The sequence below is a fragment of the Mesoplodon mirus genome (assembly GCF_964341445.2).
Source record: "Mesoplodon mirus genome assembly, chromosome: X".
NCBI lineage: Eukaryota > Metazoa > Chordata > Mammalia > Artiodactyla > Ziphiidae > Mesoplodon > Mesoplodon mirus.
In genome coordinates, this window is record NC_138981.1 from 96,231,189 (window position 1) to 96,252,149 (window position 20,961).

Here is a 20,961-nt window from a genome sequence, read left to right on the forward strand (position 1 = left end):
CCACTTCAGCAGGTCTGTAAGCAAGATGCTTCTATGTCTTGAATATAGGATTAAATAGGTATGTATTCAAAATGAGGACTAGCCATAGCCATTTTAGTTTTTCAAAATGATGTTAACGTTAATACAGCAAGTGTTGATTTTAGAAAAAATTTATTCCCAAGATAACAGCCATATTGCAAATTTCTCCAGTATTTCAAAAGGGCATCAAGTGAGATTTAAAAAAAAAGATGACTTTATTTTCTGAATGTCTCATCTAGATAGATTTGGTCTAGTTATTTTTGGTTTTAGGGAAGCTCTTCTAAAGTGTAGCATGCTTAAATTTCATACCTGGGGTACTTATTACAAACCCTTGGACTCCTGCTTAGTGAATCAGAAAATATGGAGATGGGAGGTAAGACACAGGAATTTGCACTTCATGCAAATTCCTCAGGTGATGCTTAGATATTACTGCTTTTAGAGAATTTAGCCTAAAAGTGCAGCTAAGATAGACTTGTTTCCTAGAGCAACACAGAACTGAGAAGCAATTGCAAATTTAATTGCCTAAGAAAATTTGTAGATAGGTTTACCTGTAGATATAACTACAGGCATGAGAGAGGATAAATAAAAAAGTTCAAACTCGTTTAATTTTACTTTCTTTTTTAGTAAGAGAAACACATATTTACAAAACACATATTTAAAAAAACCCATATTTACTCAAAAATGTTTCTTAGAATTTTAAGAGGAAGGCAGGTTCATACAATAATAAGTAACACCATGTTGCAATTTGAAGGAAAAACTTTCCTCTACCCTCTTGGGCTCAGTATCTGAGGACATCTGAATTAAACTGACAAAAGATAGATTAGCAAGAGGAAAAGAAAGCAGAGTTTATTTACATGTGCAATATGCATATACGAGGGAGTGCTTAGTGATATACTCAAAGGGGTAGTTAGAATCTGGGGCTTATATATTTAACTTAGTAGAGGAAAGGAAGGGGGTAAAGGTCTTCCAGGGAAGAACAAATAGGTTTCTTTAGAGAAGACAAATGAGTTTCTAGAAGAACAAATAGGAGATAAGAAAGCTTGTGACAATTTTGTTTATGCAGTTGTGAGTGGTCTTTCTGTCTTCTTCGTGGCCATGAAACTCCCCCAGAGAGATTTACGGTAGGTTTACTCTTGGTCTCTCTCCTGGGAGTAGAAGCCTGCCCCAAGAGGGAATTTATAGCAGTCTTCATTTCTCAGAAGTTTCTGCTTTTAGTCAGATATAGGAAATTCTGAGATGGCTTCTTTCTGCATCTGTTGAATCTCAAATACCTTCAGCTTAAAGTTGGTATAATCTTTATACCAACTATGGGATTCTGAGCGTGTCCCTACCCAGAGCAAGAAGCCATTTTAGAATGGAGTGTGCTCAGGTATTAAAAGCCAGAGCAGGTATTTCTGCTCTAAAATAGGCAAATAGAGCAAGGGTATACAATATACAAATAATTGGGCAAGGCATATTGGGTATAAGAACTGAAACCAATGTAATTTCCTATCTCTGTCTTAAGTCTGAGAGCAGGCATATTTTTCTGTCCCTCTGTTAAATAATACTGACACCAGGGATGCTTTCCTGTCCTTAATCTGGGACCAGACATAAAAATTTAGCTACTCACTACAGGAAATACTTGCTCTTAGAAGATAATCCAACTAAAATAGTTAATTGTCAAGATTAATTTCAAGATCCTCATCCTTGCTGTGTTCACCAATCCCAAGATATTTTGTCATAAACTCTGCTCAATCTATAGCAGATTCCTGCCTTGCAAATTACCTTAAAATCACCCATTCCAGGCTCTAAACCCCTAAAGACCCAATAAACATCCTTCCTTAATTTCTCCATTTTGGAACAGTCATGGAAGTTTTCTCTCATACTGTAGCAAGTTTAATAAACCTAGCATTGCCTGACCAGCAGGCTGAACTGTAAAAATTGTGAAACACTAAAAAAAAAAAAAAGCAAAAGATAACTAGTTGTCCTTTCAATGGAATGCTAGATGTTGTCTAGCGAACCTTTAGGGATTATCTGATTCTATTAAGGTCTATGCTTTGTAATCTCTTTGGACTATTTTACAGTTCGATATGTTGTTGAAAACTGATAACAGTGCAAACTATTTTTAATCCATAGACATGCAAATGATTTTTTTCTGGTTGGGGATGCAAGTGATTGAAGAAGAGATGATTCCACACATTACATTTTATTTCCCTGTGAGTATTGCTCAGTTTTGCATCTATTAGGAAATTCATTTGATTACCTATATATGTGCCTATTCTTTGGACTCTCCTGTGAACCATTATTAACATTTTACTTGTTCAATCATTAATGTGAGTTAAATAAAACCTCTGATGTACTTATATTTGTATAAATCATGATTTTATCTTTTTGAAATTATCCTTTAATACTAAATGATCGGGAGACCAGGGGGAAGATGGCGGAAGAGTAAGATGTGGAGATCACCTTCCTCCCCACAGATACACCAGAAATACATCTACACGTGGAACAACTCCTACAGAACACCTACTGAACGCTGGCAGAAGACCTCAGACCTCCCAAAAGGCAAGAAACTCCCCACGTACCTGGGTAGGGCAAAAGAAAAAAGAATAAACAGAGACAAAAGGATAGGGATGGGACCTGCACCAGTGGGAGGGAGCCGTGAAGGAGGAAAGGTTTCCACACACTAGGAAGCCCCTTCGCGGGCAGAGACTGCAGGTGGCGAGGGTGGGAGCTTTGGAGCCACGGAGCAGAGTGCAGCAACAGGGGTGCAGAGGGCAAAGCGGAGAGATTCCCGCACAGAGGATTGGTGCCGACCAGCACTCACCAGCCCGAGAGGCTTGTCTGCTCACCTGCCAGGGCAGGCGGTGGCTGGGAGCTGAGGCTCAGGCTTCGGAGGTCGGATCCCAGGGAGAGGACTGGGTGGGCGGCATGAAAACAGCCTGAAGAGGGCTACTGCGCCACTGCTAGCTGAGAGGGACTCAGTAAAAAGTCTGGAGCTCCGAAGAGACAAGAGACTTTTTCTTGCCTCTTTGTTTCCTGGTGTGCCAGGAGAGATTAAGAGCGCTGCTTAAAGGAGCTCCAGAGAGGGACGCGAGGAAATAGTTAATCAAGTCCAGGAAGCAGAGAGAGTCCCATACAGGATAAATCCAAGGAGAAACACACCAAGACACACATTAATCAAACTATCAAAAATTAAATACAAAGAAAAATATTAAAAGCAGCAAGGGAAAAACAACAAATAACATACAAGGGAATCCCCATAAGGTTAACAGCTGATCTTTCAGCAGAAACTCTGCAAGCCAGAAGGGAGTGGCAGGACACATTTAAAGTGATGAAAGGGAAAAACCTACAACCAAGATTACTCTACCCAGCAAGGATGTCATTCAGATTCGACGGAGAAATTAAAACATTTACAGACAAGCAAAAGCTAAGAGAACTCAGCACCACCAAACCAGCTTTACAACAAATGCTAAAGGAACTTCTCTAGGCAGAAAACACAAGAGAAGGAAAACACCTAGAATAACAAACCAAAAACAATTAAGAAAATGGTAATAGGAACACACATATCAAAAACTACCTTAAATGTAAATGGATTAAATGCCCCAACCAAAAGACTCAGACTGGCTGAATGGATACAAAAACAAAACCTGTATATACGCAGTCTACAAGAGACTCACCTCAGACCTCGGGACACATACAGACTGATAATGAGGGGATGGAAAAAGATATTCCATGCAAATGGAAATCAAAAGAAAGCTGGCTTAGCAATTCTCATATCACAAAAAAACAGACTTCAAAATAAAGACTATTACAAGAGACAAAGAAGGACACTACATAATGATCAATGGATCAATCCAAGAAGAAGATATAACAATGGTAAATATTTATGCACCCAACATAGGAGTACCTCAGTATATAAAGCAAATGCTAAAAGCCAAAAAAGGGGAAATCAACAGTAACACAATCATAGTAGGGGACTTTAACACCCCTCTTTCACCAATGGACAGATCATCCAAATGAAAATAAATAAGGAAACACAAGCTTTAAATGATACATTAAACAAGGTGGACTTAATTCATAATTATAGGATATTCCATCCAAAAACAACAGAGTACACTTTCTTCTCAAATGCTCATGGAATGTTCTCCAGGATAGATCATACCTTGGGTCACAAATCAAGCCTTGGTAAAGTTAAGAAATTTGAAATTGTATCAAGTATCTTTTCCGACCACAACACTATGAGACTAGATATCAATTACAGGAAAAAAATCTGTAAAGAATACAAACACATGGAGGCTAAACAATACATTACTTAATAACGAAGTGATCACTGTAGAAATCAAAGAGGAAATAAAAAAATACCTAGAAACAAATGACAATGGAGACACGACGACCCAAAACCTATGGGATGCAGCAAAAGCAGTTCTAAGAGGGAAGTTTATAGCAATACAATCCTACCTGAAGAAACAGGAAACATCACGAATAAACAACCTAACCTTGCACCTTAAGCAATTAGAGAAAGAAGAACAAAAAAAACCCCAAAGTTAGCAGAAGGAAAGAAATCATAAAGATCAGATCAGAAATAAATGAAAAAGAAATGAAGGAAATGATAGCAAAGGGCAATAAAACTAAAATCTGGTTCTTTGAGAAGATAAACAAAATTGATAAACCATTAGCCAGACTCATCAAGAAAAAAAGGGAGAAGACTCAAATCAATAGAATTAGAAATGAAAAAGGAGAAGTAACAACTGACACTGCAGAAATACAAAAGACCATGAGAGATTACTACAAGCAACTCTATGCCAATAAAATGGACAACCTGGAAGAAATGGACAAATTCTTAGAAAGGCACAACCTGCCAAGACTGAATCAGGAAGAAATAGAAAATATGAACAGACCAATCACAAGCACTGAAATGGAAACAGTGATTAAAAATCACCCAACAAAGAAAAGCCCAGGACCAGAGGGCTTCACAGGCGAATTCTATCAAACATTTAGAGAAGAGCGAACACCTATCCTTCTCAAACTCTTCCAAAATATAGCAGAGGGAGGAACACTCCCAAACTCATCCTACGAGGCCACCATCACCTCGATACCAAAACCAGACAAGGATGTCACAAAGAAAGAAAACTACAGGCCAATATCACTGATGAACATAGATGCAAAAATCCTCAACAAAATACTAGCAAGCAGAAATCAACAGCACATTAAAAGGATCATACAACATGATCAAGTGGGGTTTATTCCAGTAATGCAAGGCTTCTTCAATATACGCAAATCAATCAACGTGATACACCATATTAACAAATTGAAGGAGAAAAACGATATGATCATCTCAATAGATGCAGAGAAAGCTTTCGACAAAATTCAACACACATTTATGATAAAAACCCTCCAGAAAGTAGGCATAGAGGGAACTTTCCTCAACATAATAAAGGCCATATATGACAAACCCACAGTGAACATCATCCTCAATGGTGAAAAACTGAAAGCATTTCCACTAAGATCAGGAACAAGACAATGCTGCCCACTCTCACCACTCTTATTCAACATAGTTTTGGAAGTTTTAGCCACAGCAATCAGAGAAGAAAAGGAAATAAAAGGAATCCAAATCGGAAAAGAAGAAGTAAAGCTGTCACAGTTTGCAGATGACATGATACTATACATAGAGAATCCTAAAGATGCCACCAGAAAACTACTAGAGCTAATCAATGCATTTGGTAAAGTAGCAGGACACAAAATTAATGCACAGAAATCTCTGGCATTCCTATACACTAATGATGAACAATCTGAAAGTGAAATCAAGAAAACACTCCCACTTACCACTGAAACAAACAGAAAAAGTATGTAGGAGTAAACCTACCTAAGGAGACAAAAGACCTGTATGCAGAAAATTATAAGACACTGATGAAGGAAATTAAAGTTGATACAAATAGATGGAGAGATATACCATGTTCTTGAATTGGAAGAATCAACATTGTGAAAAGGACTCTACCACCCAAAGCAATCTACAGATTCAATGCAATCCCTATCAAACTACCACTGGCATTTTTCACAGAACTAGAATAAAAAATTTCACAATTTGTATGGAAACACAAAAGACCCCATATAGCCAAAGCAATCTTGAGAACGAAAACCGGAGCTGGAGGAATCAGGCTCCCTGACTTCAGACAATACTACAAAGCTACAGTGATCAAGACAGTATGGTACTGGAACAAAAACAGAAAGATAGATCAATTGAACAGGAAAGAAAGCCCAGAGATAAACCCACACACATATGGTCACCTTATCTTTGATAAAGGAGGCAGGAATGTACAGTGGAGAAAGGACAGCCTCTTCAATAAGTGGTGCTGGGAAAACTGGACAGGGACATGTAAAAGTATGAGATTAGATCACTCCCTAACACCATACACAAAAATACGCTCAAAATGGATTAAAGACCTAAATGTAAGGCCAGAAACTGTCAAATTCTTAGAGGAAAACATAGGCAGAACACTCTATTACATAAATCACAGCAAGATCCTTTCTGATCCACCTCCTAGAGAAATGGAAATAAAAACAAAAATCAACAAATGGGACCTAATGAAACTTCAAAGCTTTTGCACAGTGAAGGAAACCATAAACAAGCCCAAAAGGCAACCCTCAGAATGGGAGAAAATATTTGCAAGTGAAGCAACTGACAAAGGATTAATCTCCAAAATGTATAAGCAGCTCATGCAGCTCAATAACAAAAAAATAAACAAACAAATCCAAAAATGGGCAGAAGACTTAAATAGGCATTTCTCCAAAGAAGATATACAGACTGCCAACAAACACATGAAAGAATGCTCAACATCATTAATCATTAGAGAAATGCAAATCAAAACTACAATGAGATATCATCTCACACCAGTCAGAATGGCCATCATCAAAAAATCTACAAACAATAAATGCTGGAGAGGGTGTGGAGAAAAGGGAACACTCTTGCACTGCTGGTGGGAATGTGAATTGGTACAGCCACTATGGAGAACAGTATGGAGGTTCCTTAAAAAACTACAAATAGAGCTACCATATGACCCAGCAATCCCACTACTGGGCATATACCCTGAGAAAAGCATAATTCAAAAAGAGTCATGTACCAAAATGTTCACTGCAGCTCTATTTACAATAGCCCGGAGATGGAAACAACCTAAGTGTCCATCATCGGATGAATGGATAAAGAAGATGTGGCACATATATACAATGGAATATTACTCAGCCATAAAAAGAAATGAAATTGAGCTATTTGTAATGAGGTGGATAGACCTAGAGTCTGTCATACAGAGTGAAGTCAGAAAGAGAAAGACAAATACCGTATGCTAACACATATATATGGAATTTAAGAAAAAAAATGTCATGAAGAACCTAGGGGTAAAACAGGAATAAAGACACAGACCTACCTGAGAATGGACTTGAGGATTTTGGGACGGGGAAGGGTAAGCTGTGACAAAGTGTGAGAGAGGCATGGACATATATACACTACCAAACGTAAGGTAGATAGCTAGTGGGAAGCAGCCACATAGCACAGGGATATCAGGTCCGTGCTTTGTGACCACCTGGAGGTGTGGGATAGGGAGGGTGGGAGGGAGGGAGATTCAAGAGGGAAGGGATATGGGAACAGATGTGTATTGTATGTATAACTGATTCACTTTGTTATAAAGCAGAAACTAACACACCATTGTGAAGCAATTATACTCCAATAAAGTTGTAAAAAAAAAAAGAGGACTCATAAAAAAGAGTTTAAAAAAGCCAATCTTAGGGCTTTCTTGGTGGCGCAGTTGTTGCGAGTCTGCCTGCTGATGCAGGGTACGCGGGTTCGTGCCCCGGTCCGGGAGGATCCCACATGCTGTGGAGCGGCTGGGCCCGTGAGCCATGGCCGCTGAGCCTGCGCATCCGGAGCCTGTGCTCTGCAGCGGGGGGCGGGACACAGCAGTGAGAGGCCCACGTACCGCCAAAAAAAAAAAAGGCTATCTTAAAAACTCACACACTGCATGATTCTATTTATGTAACATTCATGAAATAACATAGTTATAGAGATAGAGAAGAGATTCATGGTCGCCAGGAATTAGGAACAGAAGAGGAGGAGATTGGTGTGACATAAATGAGTAACATGAAAGTCTTATGCTGATGTTACAGTTGAGTATTTTGATTGTGGTGGTGGTTACACAAGGCTACACATGAGAAAATTGCATAGAGGTACACACACACACACAAATGAGTACATATGTAACTGTTGAAATCTGAATAAACTCTATGAATTGTAACAATATCAGTTTTTTTGTTTTGATATTTACTATAGTCGTATAAGTTGTTACCAGTGAGAAAAGCTGGGAGAAGAGTACATAGAGCTTCCCTGTATATTTCTTTGCAACTTCCTATGAATCTATAATTATTATAAATTAAAAAAAATTTAAGATTATAAATTGGTCTTCAAGCTGTTACCAAGGGGTAATAAGAGGTTATATTTACCTTCTGTGTAATATGCCTGATAGCAGAGATTTCAAATATCATAAGAATAATTTTATCTACATTTTATTGCCTTTATCATATCTTTGATTTTTTAAAAAAGTGCATCCAAGGTACTAAGGTACAAAGAACAAAGTTTCTTCTATAAGGAAGAACTAAGTTTCCTTATAACCATATCGCTTTCCTCTATGGTTATTTTAAAACATTTTATTATCATTTTGATTAAATTGATAACCAAGTATTGTTTTTCAGGTGCCCATGAAAATATTTCAGAAATTGTATAATTTTTGTAAGGCACTGGAGACTTGTCAATGTCTTTGTTGTTAAGTATGTGCTTACACTCAGGAGAACACTGATCAAACTCTTATGAAATAGTTGTGTAGTGTGTGCCAATAGAGAATTTTACTTTCCTCCATTCTAATATTATTGGTGACTGTAATAAATTAACCATAGCCTCTAGGTATCATTATCAAACAGATTTCTCCTTCCTGATACATGCCTGAAGTCTCTGCCATAAGGTATTGGCTGGAATTTGTGTCTACAACAAAAGAGGACTGTTGCAGAGGCTTGTGGATAAGACTAGATCAGGTACTCTGAACTATTGCTACTTTAAGAAGAGACTCCTGCTTCTAGGATTCTGAGCTGACATTGCTTAGATAGATTTTAGACTGAATGAGTGGAGTGGGTCAGAGTTTCCAGAACTCTTTGTAGTCCAGAAATAGATACAGTTCATGAACGCCGACTGCTCATCTAAGATGCAATAGACACAAATGGAACAAAAGTTAAATACTTAGGCATGAGTGAACTGATGAGGGAATCTTATTACAGTTATTTCCTTGGAATACGGTGGGTATTATTTTTTAAAGCTTTACTGAGTTATCATTTATGTACTGACTCAAAGATTTCCAGTTCATTCATAGAATTGTGCAACTACCACTAAAGCTAGTTTTTAAAAATATTTCCATCACACTTAAAAATGCTCTCAGGCCCTTTTGCAGTCAATTCCCACTCCCGACCAAGCCCAGACAACCACTTATCTGCTTTCTGACTCTGGACAATTTATATAAATGGAATTATGCAATACGGGGCCTTTTGTGTCTGGATTCTTTCACTTAGCACGTTTTTGAGGTTCATCCATGTTGTAGCATGAATTATTATTTCACTTTTTAAAATAATTAATTAATTAATTAATTTTTGGCTGCGTCTTCGTTGCCGTGCACGGGCTTTCTCTAGTTGTGGCGAGTGGGGGCTACGCTTCATTGCAGTCGCAGACTTCTCACTGAGGTGTCTTCTCTTGTTGCGGAGCATGGGCTCTAGGCGTGCAGGCTTCAGTAGTTGTGGCTCGCGGGCTCTATAGCACAGGCTCAGTAGTTGTGGTGCATGGGCTTAGTTTCTCTGTGGCATGTGGGATCTTCGTGGACCAGGGCTTGAACCCATGACCCCTGCATTGGCAGGCAGATTCTTAACCACTGTACCACCAGGGACGCCCTTACTCTTTTTATAGCTGAATAGTATTCCATTGTATGGATATACCACATACTGTTTACCCATTCACCAGCAACACACATTTGAATTGCTTCCAGTTTTGGGCTATTTTGAATAACGCTGTTATGAATATTTGCATACGAGTCTTTGTGTGACGTATATTTTAACTTCTCTTGGGTAGATTCCTAAGGGTGGAATTTTTGGTATGCCTGGTAAGTTTATGTTCAACTTTTCATGAAACTGCCAAATTATTTTCCAAAAAGACCATATCATTTTCCCTTCCCACAAGCAATGTATGAAGATTCTTGCTTCTCTATATCCTCACCAATATTTTTACTGTTTGTCTTTTTGGATAGAGACATTCTACTTGGTATGAATTGGTATCTCACTATGGTTTTAATTCACATCTCCATGATGGTTAATTATGTTGAACAATTTTTCACGTGCTCATTGGCCATATGTCTGGCTTCTTTGGAGAAATGACTATTCAGATCTTTTCTCCTTTTTTTAATATGTAGTTTTATTATCAAGTTGTAAGAGCGCTTTAAAAATTCTAGATTAAGTCCCTTAATATTTAAATGATTTGCAAATATTTTCTCCCATTCCATGAGTTGTCTTCACTTTCTTGATGGTATCCTTTGAAACACAAAGGTTTTTAATTTTGATGAAGTCTTTTATTTACTTTTTTGTCATTGTTGCTAGTGCTTTTGGTATCATATCTAAGCTTTGTTTAACCAAAGGTTACAAATATTTTCTCCTATATTTTCTCCTAGAATTTTTATAGATTTAGTTTTTACATTTAAGTCTATGATCTATTTAGACTTATTTTTGTTTATAGTGTAAAGTAAGGGTCTAAATTAATTTTTTGGCATTTTATGGATATTCAATTGACACAGAACCATTTGTTGCAAGGGCTATCCTCTTCCCATTGAACTGTCTTGGAGCCTTGGTGAAAAATCATTTGATCATAAACGTATGGGTTTATTTCTGGACTCCCAATTCTGTTCCATTGATCTACATGCCCATCCTTATGCCAATACCACACTGTCTCCATTATTAACTTTTGAAAGTTTTAAAATAGGGTAGTGTAAATCCTCCAACTTTGTTATCATTTTTCAAGTTTATTTTGGCTATTTGAGGACCTTTGCATTTCCATTTGAATTTTAGGCTTACCTTGTCAATTTAGGGAACCTTGCAATCTTAACAATACTGAAAATTCCAATCCATTAACATGGAATGTCTCTCCCGTTTATTTAGATCTTTTAAAATTTATCTTAGCAATGTTTTTGTGGTTTTCAGTATCCAAATTTTGTACTTCTTTTGCTAAATTTCTTCTTAAGTATTTTATTCTTTTTGATGTTGTTAGGAATGTTTTCCTGATAGTTTTCTTAATTGCATTTTTGGATTGTTCATTGCTAATGTACAGAAATACAAATAATTTTGGTATATGGATCCTGTGTCTTGTGACCTTGTTAAATTCATTTATTAATTTTAGTAGTGTGTGTTTGTGTGTATTCCTTAGGAGTTTCTAAATATAAATCATGTTGTCTGCAAATTAAGACAGTTTTTACTACTTCCTTTCTAATCTGAATGGCTTTAAAATAATTTTGTTTTTTTGCACTGGTTAGAATCTCCAGTACAATGCAGTACAATGATGAACAGAAGTGATGACAGTGGACACTCTGGTCTTGTTTCTGATCTTAGAGGAAAAGTATTCAGTCTGTCATGATTACATATATTAGTTAAAGGTTTTTCATAGATGTTCTTTATCAGGTTAGGAAAGTTTCCTTCTAATCCTAGTTTGTTGAGTGCTTTTATCATGACAGGGTGTTGAATTTTATCAAATGCTTTTCCTGTACCTTTTGAGATGATTATGTGTATTTTGTCCTTTATTCTATTAATATGGTATTTTTAATTGTTTGTGGGCTTTTTTTTGTAAAGACACACTTATTCAGTGTCATGATCAGACTATTACATTTAGCAATCAACAGCATGGGTGCAAAAAAAGAAAATCTACATTAAAACCCTTTGTTGGAGATACGTTCGGTAGATTACTCCTTTCTGCTCGTGGACGCTGCCGAGGAAGCATCGTTAACGTCTCCCCTGCCCCCCTCCACTGCCGTCATGTCTAAGTCAGAGTCACCCAAAGAGCCCGAACAGCTGCAGAAGCTCTTCATCGGAGGTTTGAACTTTGAAACAACCGATGAGAGTCTGAGGAGCCATTTTGAGCAGTGGGGAATGCTCACAGATTGTGTGGTAATGAGGGATCCAAACACCAAACGCTCCAGAGGCTTCAGGTTTGTCACATATGCCACTGAGGAGGAGGTGGATGAGGCCATGAATGCAAGGCCACACAAGGTGGATGGAAGAGTTGTGGAACCAAAGAGGGCCATCTCAAGAGAAGATTCTCAAAGACCTGGTGCCCACTTAACTGTGAAAAATATTTTTGTTGGTGGCATTAAAGAAGACACTGAAGAACATCATCTAAGAGATTATTTTGAACAGTATGGGAAAATTGAAGTGATTGAAATCATGACTGATCAAGGCAGTGGCAAAAAGAGAGGCTTTGCTTTTGTAACCTTTGATGACCATGACCCCGTAGACAAGACTGTCATTCAGAAATACCACACTGTGAATGGCCACAACTGTGAAGTAAGGAAAGCCCTATCTAAGCAAGAGATGGCTAGTGCCTCATCCAGCCAAAGAGGTCGAAGTGGTTCTGGAAACTTTGGTGGTGGTTGTGGAGGTGGTTTTGGTGGGAATGACAACTTTGGTCGTGGAGGAAACTTCAGTGGTCGAGGTGGCTTTGGTGGCAGCCGTGGTGGTGGTGGATATGGTGGCAGTGGGGATGGCTATAATGGATTTGGTAATGATGGAAGCAATTTTGGAGGTGGTGGAAGCTACAATGATTTTGGCAGTTACAACAATCAATCTTCCAATTTTGGACCCATGAAAGGAGGAAACTTTGGAGGCAGAAGTTCTGGCCCCTATGGTGGTGGAGGCCAATACTTTGCCAAACCCCGAAACCAAGGTGGCTATGGTGGTTCCAGCAGCAGCAGTAGCTATGGCAGTGGCAGAAGGTTTTGATGACTGCCAGGAAACAAAGCTTAGCAGGAGAGGAGAGCCAGAGAAGTGACAGGGAAGCTACAGGTTACAACAGATTTGTGAACTCAGCCAAGCACAGTGGTGGCAGGGCCTAGCTGCTACAAAGAAGACATGATTTAGACAATACTCATGTGTATGGGCAAAACTCGAGGACTGTATTTGTGACTAATTGTATAACAGGTTATTTTAGTTTCTGTTCTGTGGAAAGTGTAAAGCATTCCAACAAAGGGTTTTAATGTAGATTTTTTTTTTGCACCCATGCTGTTGATTGCTAAATGTAATAGTCTGATCATGACGCTGAATAAATGTGTCTTTTTTTTAAATGTGCTGTGTAAAAAAAAAAAAAAACCCTTTGTTGGAATGCTTTACACCTTCCACAGAACAGAAACTAAAATAACCTGTTATACAATTAGTCACAAATACAGTCCTCGAATATATACACTATCAAACGTAAAATAGATAGCTAGTGGGAAGCAGCCGCATAGCACAGGGAGATCAGCTCGGTGCTTTGTGACCACCTAGAGGGGTGGGAAAGGGAGGGTGGGAGGGAGGGAGATGCAGGAGGGAAGAGATATGGGGACATATGTATATGTATAACTGATTCACTTTGTTATAAAGCAGAAACTGACACACCATTGTAAAGCAATTATACTCTAATAAAGATGTTTAAAAAAAGTTATACAAATATAAAACAACAACAACAACAACAGCAAAAAACCAACAAATACAGTCCTCGAGTCCTTTTTGCCCATACACATGAGTATTGTCTAAAACATCTTATTTGTAGCAGCTAGGCCCTGCCACCACTATGCTTGGCTGAATTCACAAATCTGTTATAAACTGTAGTTTCCCTGTCACTTCTCTGGCTCTCCTCTTCTGCAAAGATTCGTTTCCTGGCAGTAATTAAAACCTTCTGCCACTGCCATAGCTACTGCTGCCACTGGAACCTCCAGAGCCACCTTGGTTTCATGGTTTGGCAAAGTATTGGCTTCCACCACCACAGGGGCCAGAACTTGTGCCTCCAAAGTTTCCTCCTTTTGTGGGTCCAGAATTTGAAGATTGATTGTTGTAACTGCCAAAATCATTGTAGCTTCCACCACTTCCAAAACTGCTTCCATCATTACCAAATCCATTATAGCCATCCTGCCACCATATCCACCACCACTGCATCTGCCACCAAAGCCATCTCGACCACTGAAGTTTCCTCCATGACCAAAGCTGTCACTCCCACCAAAACCACGTCTGCAACCACCACCAAAGTTTCCAGAACCACAGTGATCTCTTTGGCTGGATGAAGCACCAGCCATCTCTTGCTTAGACAGGGCTTTCCTTACTTCACAGTTGTGGCCATTCACAGTGTGGTATTTCTGAATGACAATCTTGTCTACGGAGTCATGGTCATCAAAGGTTACAAAAGCAAAGCCTCTCTTTTTGCCACTGCCTTGGTCAGTCATGATTTCAATCACTTCGATTTTCCCATACTGTTCAAAATAATCTCTTAGGTGATGTTCTTCAATGTCTGTTTTAATGCCACCAACAAAAAACTTTTTCACAGTTAAGTGGGTACCGGGTCTTTAAGAATCTTGAGACGGCCCTCTTTGGTTCCACAACTCTTCCATCGACCTTGTGTGGCCTTGCCTTCATGGCTGCATCCACCTCCTCCACAGTGGCATACGTGACAACTCTGGAGCGCCTGGTGTTTGGATCCTTCATTACCACACAGTCTGTGAGTGCTCCCCATTGCTTACAATGGCTCCTCAGACTGTCATCGGTTGTTTCAAAGTTCAAACCTTCAATGAAGAGCTTCTGCAGCTGTTCGGGCTCTTTGGGAGACTCTGACTTAGACATGATGGCAGTAGAGGGGGGGAGACTTCAACGATGCTTACTCGGCAGCATCCATGGGCAGAAAGCTTCACTGTTTTTTTCTAAGATTTTTTTGATATGGACCATTTTTAAAGTCTTTATTGAATTTGTTACAATATTGCTTCTGTTTTATGTTTTGGTTTTTTGGCCGTGAGGCATGTGGGATCATGGCTCCCTGACCAGGGATCGAACCTGCACACCCTGCATTGGAAGGTGAAATCTTAACCACTGGACCGCCAAGGAAGTCCCTAATTGTTTTTAATACTTCTCCAATTTGCATTTCTAGAACAGATCCAACTTTGTTGTGTTTTATAATCCTTTTTATATATTGCTGAATTCAGTGTGCTAATGCTTTTTAAGATTTCTTGCATGTGTATTCAGGAGGGATATCAGTCTGTAGTTTTCTTTTCTTCTGATGTCTTTATATGTGTCTTTGGTATCAGAGTAATACTGGCCTCACAGAAGGAATTGGGAAGCACTACCCACCTCCTCAATTGTTGAAAGAGTCTGTAAAGGATTGGTGTGATTTTTTTCCTTTAAATATTTTATCCAATTTACCACAAAAGCCACATGAGCCTGGGCTTTTTGTGTGTGTGTGTGTGGGGGGATGATTTAAATTGCTGAATCCATTTCTTTACTTTTTTAAAAATCTATTTGCATATCATTTTTTGGTGAATACTGCTCATATTAGATAATACGTTGACCCTTGAACAACATGGGTTTGAATTGCATGGGTCTCCTTATACATGGATTTCCTTCAGTAGTAAATAACACAGTACTACACGGTTGGTTGAATCTGTGGATGCATATACGGAGGAACTGCAGATGCAGAGGAATGGCGAATATGGATAGCTGTCTATAAAGTTATATGTGGATTTTCAATGCATGGAGGATCAGCGCCCCAACCCCCCATGTTGATCAAGGGTCAACTGTATGTTTTAACAATTCTTGATTCTGATTTTGCCTCCTGATGGTTGCTATCATTATTTTCTTGGTTGTTTACTAACTTGCCTGAACTAAGTTTATGACCTCTGTCTCCACTATAATGTGGGGCTGCTGATGTCTCTGCTAAGACTTTTTTCTCTTGCTTTTATTTATTTATTTATTTATTTTTTTTTTTTTTTCTTTTTGCGGTATGCGGGCCTCTCACTGTTGTGGCCTCTCCCGTTGCGGAGCACAGGCTCCGGATGCGCAGGCCCAGCGGCCATGGCTCACGGGCCCAGCCGCTCTGCGGCATATGGGATCCTCCCAGACCGGGGCACGAACCCGTATCCCCTGCATCGGCAGGCGGACTCTCAACCACTGCGCCACCAGGGAGGCCCTCTTGCTTTTATTTTTAAAGACTAGCTTCCTCAGGGTTGCTCCTATATCTGCATAGCTCAGTGTTAAGGTTTTGCTCAAACACCTCCAGCCAGTATACATCCATTATCTGCTGATGAGTCTGTGGGTGGACTGGGGAACACATTCAAGCTTCAAAGTGTTTGCATGTCTGCTCCAGCTTTTATTTTCTCCTGGTCTCTCTTGCTTCTCATAGGCATGTAGGCCAGGGATGTGTGCACATGTACACAGGATATGTGGACTGCCTATCAAGTCCACTATGGCTGTCTCCCTTCCTGGATTTCCCTGTTACATCCCCTGGTAGTCTGCTGGCCCAGTGCCTGCCTCAAACAGTCCTGCAGCCTCAGGCTAGCAGTCCTTCTTACTCACTTGCCACTGAGATCTGACAATGCTCTAAATCAAGTGACTTCCTTTCAGCAGCAGCAGTGGCAACAGCAAAGCGGCTAGCTTTTATTTTACAGCCTGCCTCACCATGGTTGAACTACTGTGCCAACAAAGCTGGAGTGGGGAGTGGTGGTGGTGATAAGTGGTAAGTTGGAACAAGCCCAGTGTATTAGTCAGGATTCTCCAGAGAAACAGAACCAATAGGATATAGACAGAGAGATGGATAGACAGATAGAGACTTATTATGAGAGATTGGCTCACATGATTAGGGAGGCTGAGAAGTCCCATAATCTGTTGTCTGCAAGCTGGAGGTCCAGGAAAGCTGATGGTGCAGTTCCGGTCCAAACTCAAAGGCCTGAGAACCACGGGAGCCAATAGTGTAAGTCCAAGTCTGAGTTTGAAGGACCATGAACCAGGATCATCAACATCTGAGGGCAGGAGAAGATGGATGTCCCAGCTCAAGCTGAGCAAATCTGCCGTTCCTCTGCATTTTTGGCCCTCAGTGGATTGAATGATATCTACCCATACTGGTGGGGAGATCTTCTTTACTCATTCTACTGATTCAAATGCTAATCTCTTCCAGAAACACCTTCACAGATACACTCAGAAATAATGTTTTATCAGCTATCTGTGCATCCTTCAGTTCAATCAAGTTGACAAAGAAAATTAACCATCACACTCAGGCAAGTACACTTGCTCTGTTCTTACCCAAAGTTCAGAAGTTCTAGGTTTGTTCTAGCCTTAGGTTAATTTCCAGAGTGTTGAAATGGTTGTTTTTGACAATTTGTTCAACTTTTTAGTTGCTCTGCTCATAGGCATAAATCCCCTAAACTCAAGAATTTATTTACTCAAATACAGGAGGATTTTCTTCATCAAGGTCAAAGAAACTCTTCCAACTGAGGGAGACATCAGTCTCTGACCAGCATCAGTGCAAGATACAATAGTAATACTGACCTGGAGATTTTTCTACTGTTTTACAATACAGCCTTTGATCCAAACATATGAAGAAGGGAACTAATATTTAATAGAAAATGGACATCAGCTTTGGTGTACACTTTGCTGATATGATTTGAACTTGGAGCCATGTGAGCAAATCTAGATGGCAGAAGAAGCAAACAGAGGGTCATATGTCTGGGGAATGAGAAAGAGAAATTAGGAAAGAAAGAGAGAAGAATATGAAAGGAGTCTAATGATTTTTCCAAAGGGCTCTTTATACCCAGATAGATTTTCCAATTATTTTTAAATCCTTCAAAAGCAAGAACAATCTTTCATGTGTTGTAAAATGCTTTAATGTAATGTCAGTACTGCACATGTGTCAAATTAAAATACTGTAATATTCACTAGCTCCAACGGTCTGGGTAGTACTGAAGGCTAGGTTTGTTAGTATTTTATGGCCATGAAGCCAAATTCTAACTCTGTAATGTAATGTTAGTGTGTCCTCCTCAATCTAGAAGATGGGGCATTGAGACACTGACACTAACAAAATTTCAGCCACACAAGAGTCAGATTTTCTGACCTTCACTTATGTAAACAATATCTAAAAGCAGGCATGTTAGGAGCCAAAGATTGATGAGCTGCCAAAATGCTGAGTATTTGTTATATAATGTGGAATAGCATCTAGGAATATCTATACCATTTTTAAAATACTCAGGAGACTTAAATTTGTTAAAAATCATTGAATTATACACTGAAACGGGTGAATTATATGATATGTAAAATATGCCTCAATAATGTTACTAAAAATACCCAGGAGACTGAGAAGAAAACATATTTTTCAAATATGGAGTTTGAAAAATATACAGATGCAAAATAAAGTCAATTATAGTCCTAAAAAAAGGCAATCTGTTAGGTATTACAGATATTTAATTCAAATAGATGTCTTACACAGCTGCATTTTAAGGTAGGTGAAACATGCCACTTTAGAAATAAATGTATTAATGAAATGTTAGATGCAATTAGAACTCTAGCTATTCAGGAATAAAATTTTCAACAAATCCTTTTTAAAATTTTTCTTGAACTTTTACTATCACTTATATTTCCAGAAATTTGCAGCTCATGTAACCAACCTATGAATGACTTTCACCTTGACCACAGATTTATTTGTATGGAAAAACACAACAGTATTTGCTAAGTATATTCAATATCTTCCACCTAATTAGTACCTCAGGGAAGGTTGTTTATAAACAGAAAACAATAAGGGACATGTTAAATATCCCCAGCAGTACTCTCTGCATACTATCAGCTTTAGAAATAAAGACAGTTTGTATTTTAAGCAATAAACCAGCTAGCTACCAGACTGCCATTAAGTACAAGGGATCCAACTAGATAAACGTGGGATTCATGGGGAAATAACATTATCTGCAGCTTTATACACTGGACAAATGAACATGGTTCCCTTTAGCTTCAAATTAGAAATAATGTGTGTAGAGGGCAACATGGAAATAGATACTATTATTTCTGTTTTTGATATTAATTTAAAAAAGAATGTTATAAAAGTGTTCCACACTTGATACTAAATACATCTCAACTTTGCACATCCCCCACCTTCCTACAATCACTGCCAAGTGACTACCTAGTATCCATTTACTGGGATCACAATAGAAATCAGCCATTAATTAGGGAGCATTTGGCTCAAGGGACTTGTAATGGGTTGCAGAGAATTGCACATCATGCTTCACATGCAGATGAGGTTGCCATCTGGTGGATTTTCTCTAACTATAAGCTAACAACATTTATAGGTAAAAGCAGAATAATCCTTTTCTAGATGGGCAAAGCTGCCACTTTTAGAAAACATCTGGTTTCTTTGAACATTTATTAAGTGTCCATTTTGTGATTTGCTCTGAATGGGTGCCTGTTTTTTGTAACTTAAATATGAGGGAAAAATACCACGAAAGCAAGTATATTAAAACTTCAGATTTAAAAGGTAAAAAATGTGGGATGAAAAAAGATATTCCATGCAAATAGTAACCAAAACAGAGCAGGAGTGGCTACACTTAGATAAAATAAACTTTCAGCTGAAGTCTTTCACAAGATACAAGAAAGTCACTATATCGTGATAAAGGGGTCAGTTCAGAAATGGCAATACAATAATAGTAGGGGACTTTAATATCCCACTTTCAATATTGCATAGATCATCTAAATAGAAAATCAATAAGGAAAGAGTGGTTCTGAACAACACTATAGACCAAATGGACCTAACAGACATATACAAAATGTTCTATCCAACAGCACCAAAATACACATTCTTCTCAAGCACACATGGAACATTCTCCAGGACACATCTTATGTTGCGCCACAAAGCAAGCCTTAGTAAATTTAAGAAGATTGAAATCCTATCAAGTATCTTTTGCAACCACTAAGGCATAAAACTAGAAACCAATAACAGGAGGAAAACTGAAAAATTCACAAATGTGTGGAAATTAAATAATATACTCTTGAACAACCAATGAGTCAAAGAAGAAATCAAAAGGTAAATCAGAAAGTGTCTTGAGACAAATGAAAACAAAAACACAACATACCAAAATTTATGGGATGTAGCAAAAGCAGTTCTAAGGGGAAAGTTCAAAACAATAAATACCTACATTAAGAAAAAAGAACGATCTCAAATAAACAACATAACTTTACACCTCCAGGAAATTAGAAAAAGAAGAACAAACTTAGCCCAGAGTTAGCAGAAGGAAGAAAATAATAAAAATTAGGGCAGGAATAAATGAAATAGAGACTAGAATGACAATAATAAAACAAAAAATCAGTGAAACTAAGAGTTGGTTTTTGAAAGATAAACAGAATTTACCAACCTTTAGATAGACTAACCAAAAAGAAAAGAGAGCAGATTCAAAAGGTAATAAATGTGACTTTTTTATTTAGCAAATTCTTGCTAAACAAAATTTTGTCACACTAATATTAAAAATGTCTAGAAGTAAGATCTATGACATCACATTGGTTCTGTTTTAAATGTCAAAGTGACTTCTGATATTAAGTATGTCTTTACCTAACAGCCTTACCATGGGGATTCAGGAGCAGATATATGCCAGAACTATAAACAGTTCCTTCTCTAACTTACTCTAATACAAAATGACTGTTGATTCAAATATCACCACCCAGCTTATCTAGTTTTACTCTTCTCTCCTTCTTTTCCCTAATGACAGGGATAGTATTGGGTTGTTGTAGGGATGAGAGCACCTACCAAATAGATTTTTAATACATCTCAGTAAATATGAGAAGTGGGTATTTCGTTTGTTTGTTTGTTGTTGTGTGTGTGTGTTTTTTCTTTTACTGAAGTCCTATCTACTTTTCCACCCT

General features: G+C 38.4%; 1 protein-coding gene, 1 long non-coding RNA gene and 1 pseudogene across 5 annotated transcripts in view; 1 reads left to right on the top strand and 2 right to left on the bottom strand.

Moving 5' to 3' along the window:
• The window catches only part of LOC309797214, an 89,327-nt gene that overhangs the window by 53,761 nt on the left and 14,605 nt on the right, over positions 1-20,961 (bottom strand). The gene's annotated exons all lie outside the window — the stretch shown is intronic.
• Positions 12,079-13,384, top strand: LOC309796922 (heterogeneous nuclear ribonucleoprotein A1-like). The gene has a single exon (XM_082610331.1). It carries the CDS (start codon positions 12,094-12,096, stop codon positions 13,054-13,056), a length of 963 nt encoding a protein of 320 aa, XP_082466457.1. The 5' UTR covers positions 12,079-12,093; the 3' UTR covers positions 13,057-13,384.
• On the bottom strand, positions 13,914-15,082 carry LOC309797022 (heterogeneous nuclear ribonucleoprotein A1-like; annotated as a pseudogene). Its single transcript has one exon. The product of its transcript is annotated as a heterogeneous nuclear ribonucleoprotein A1-like (transcript).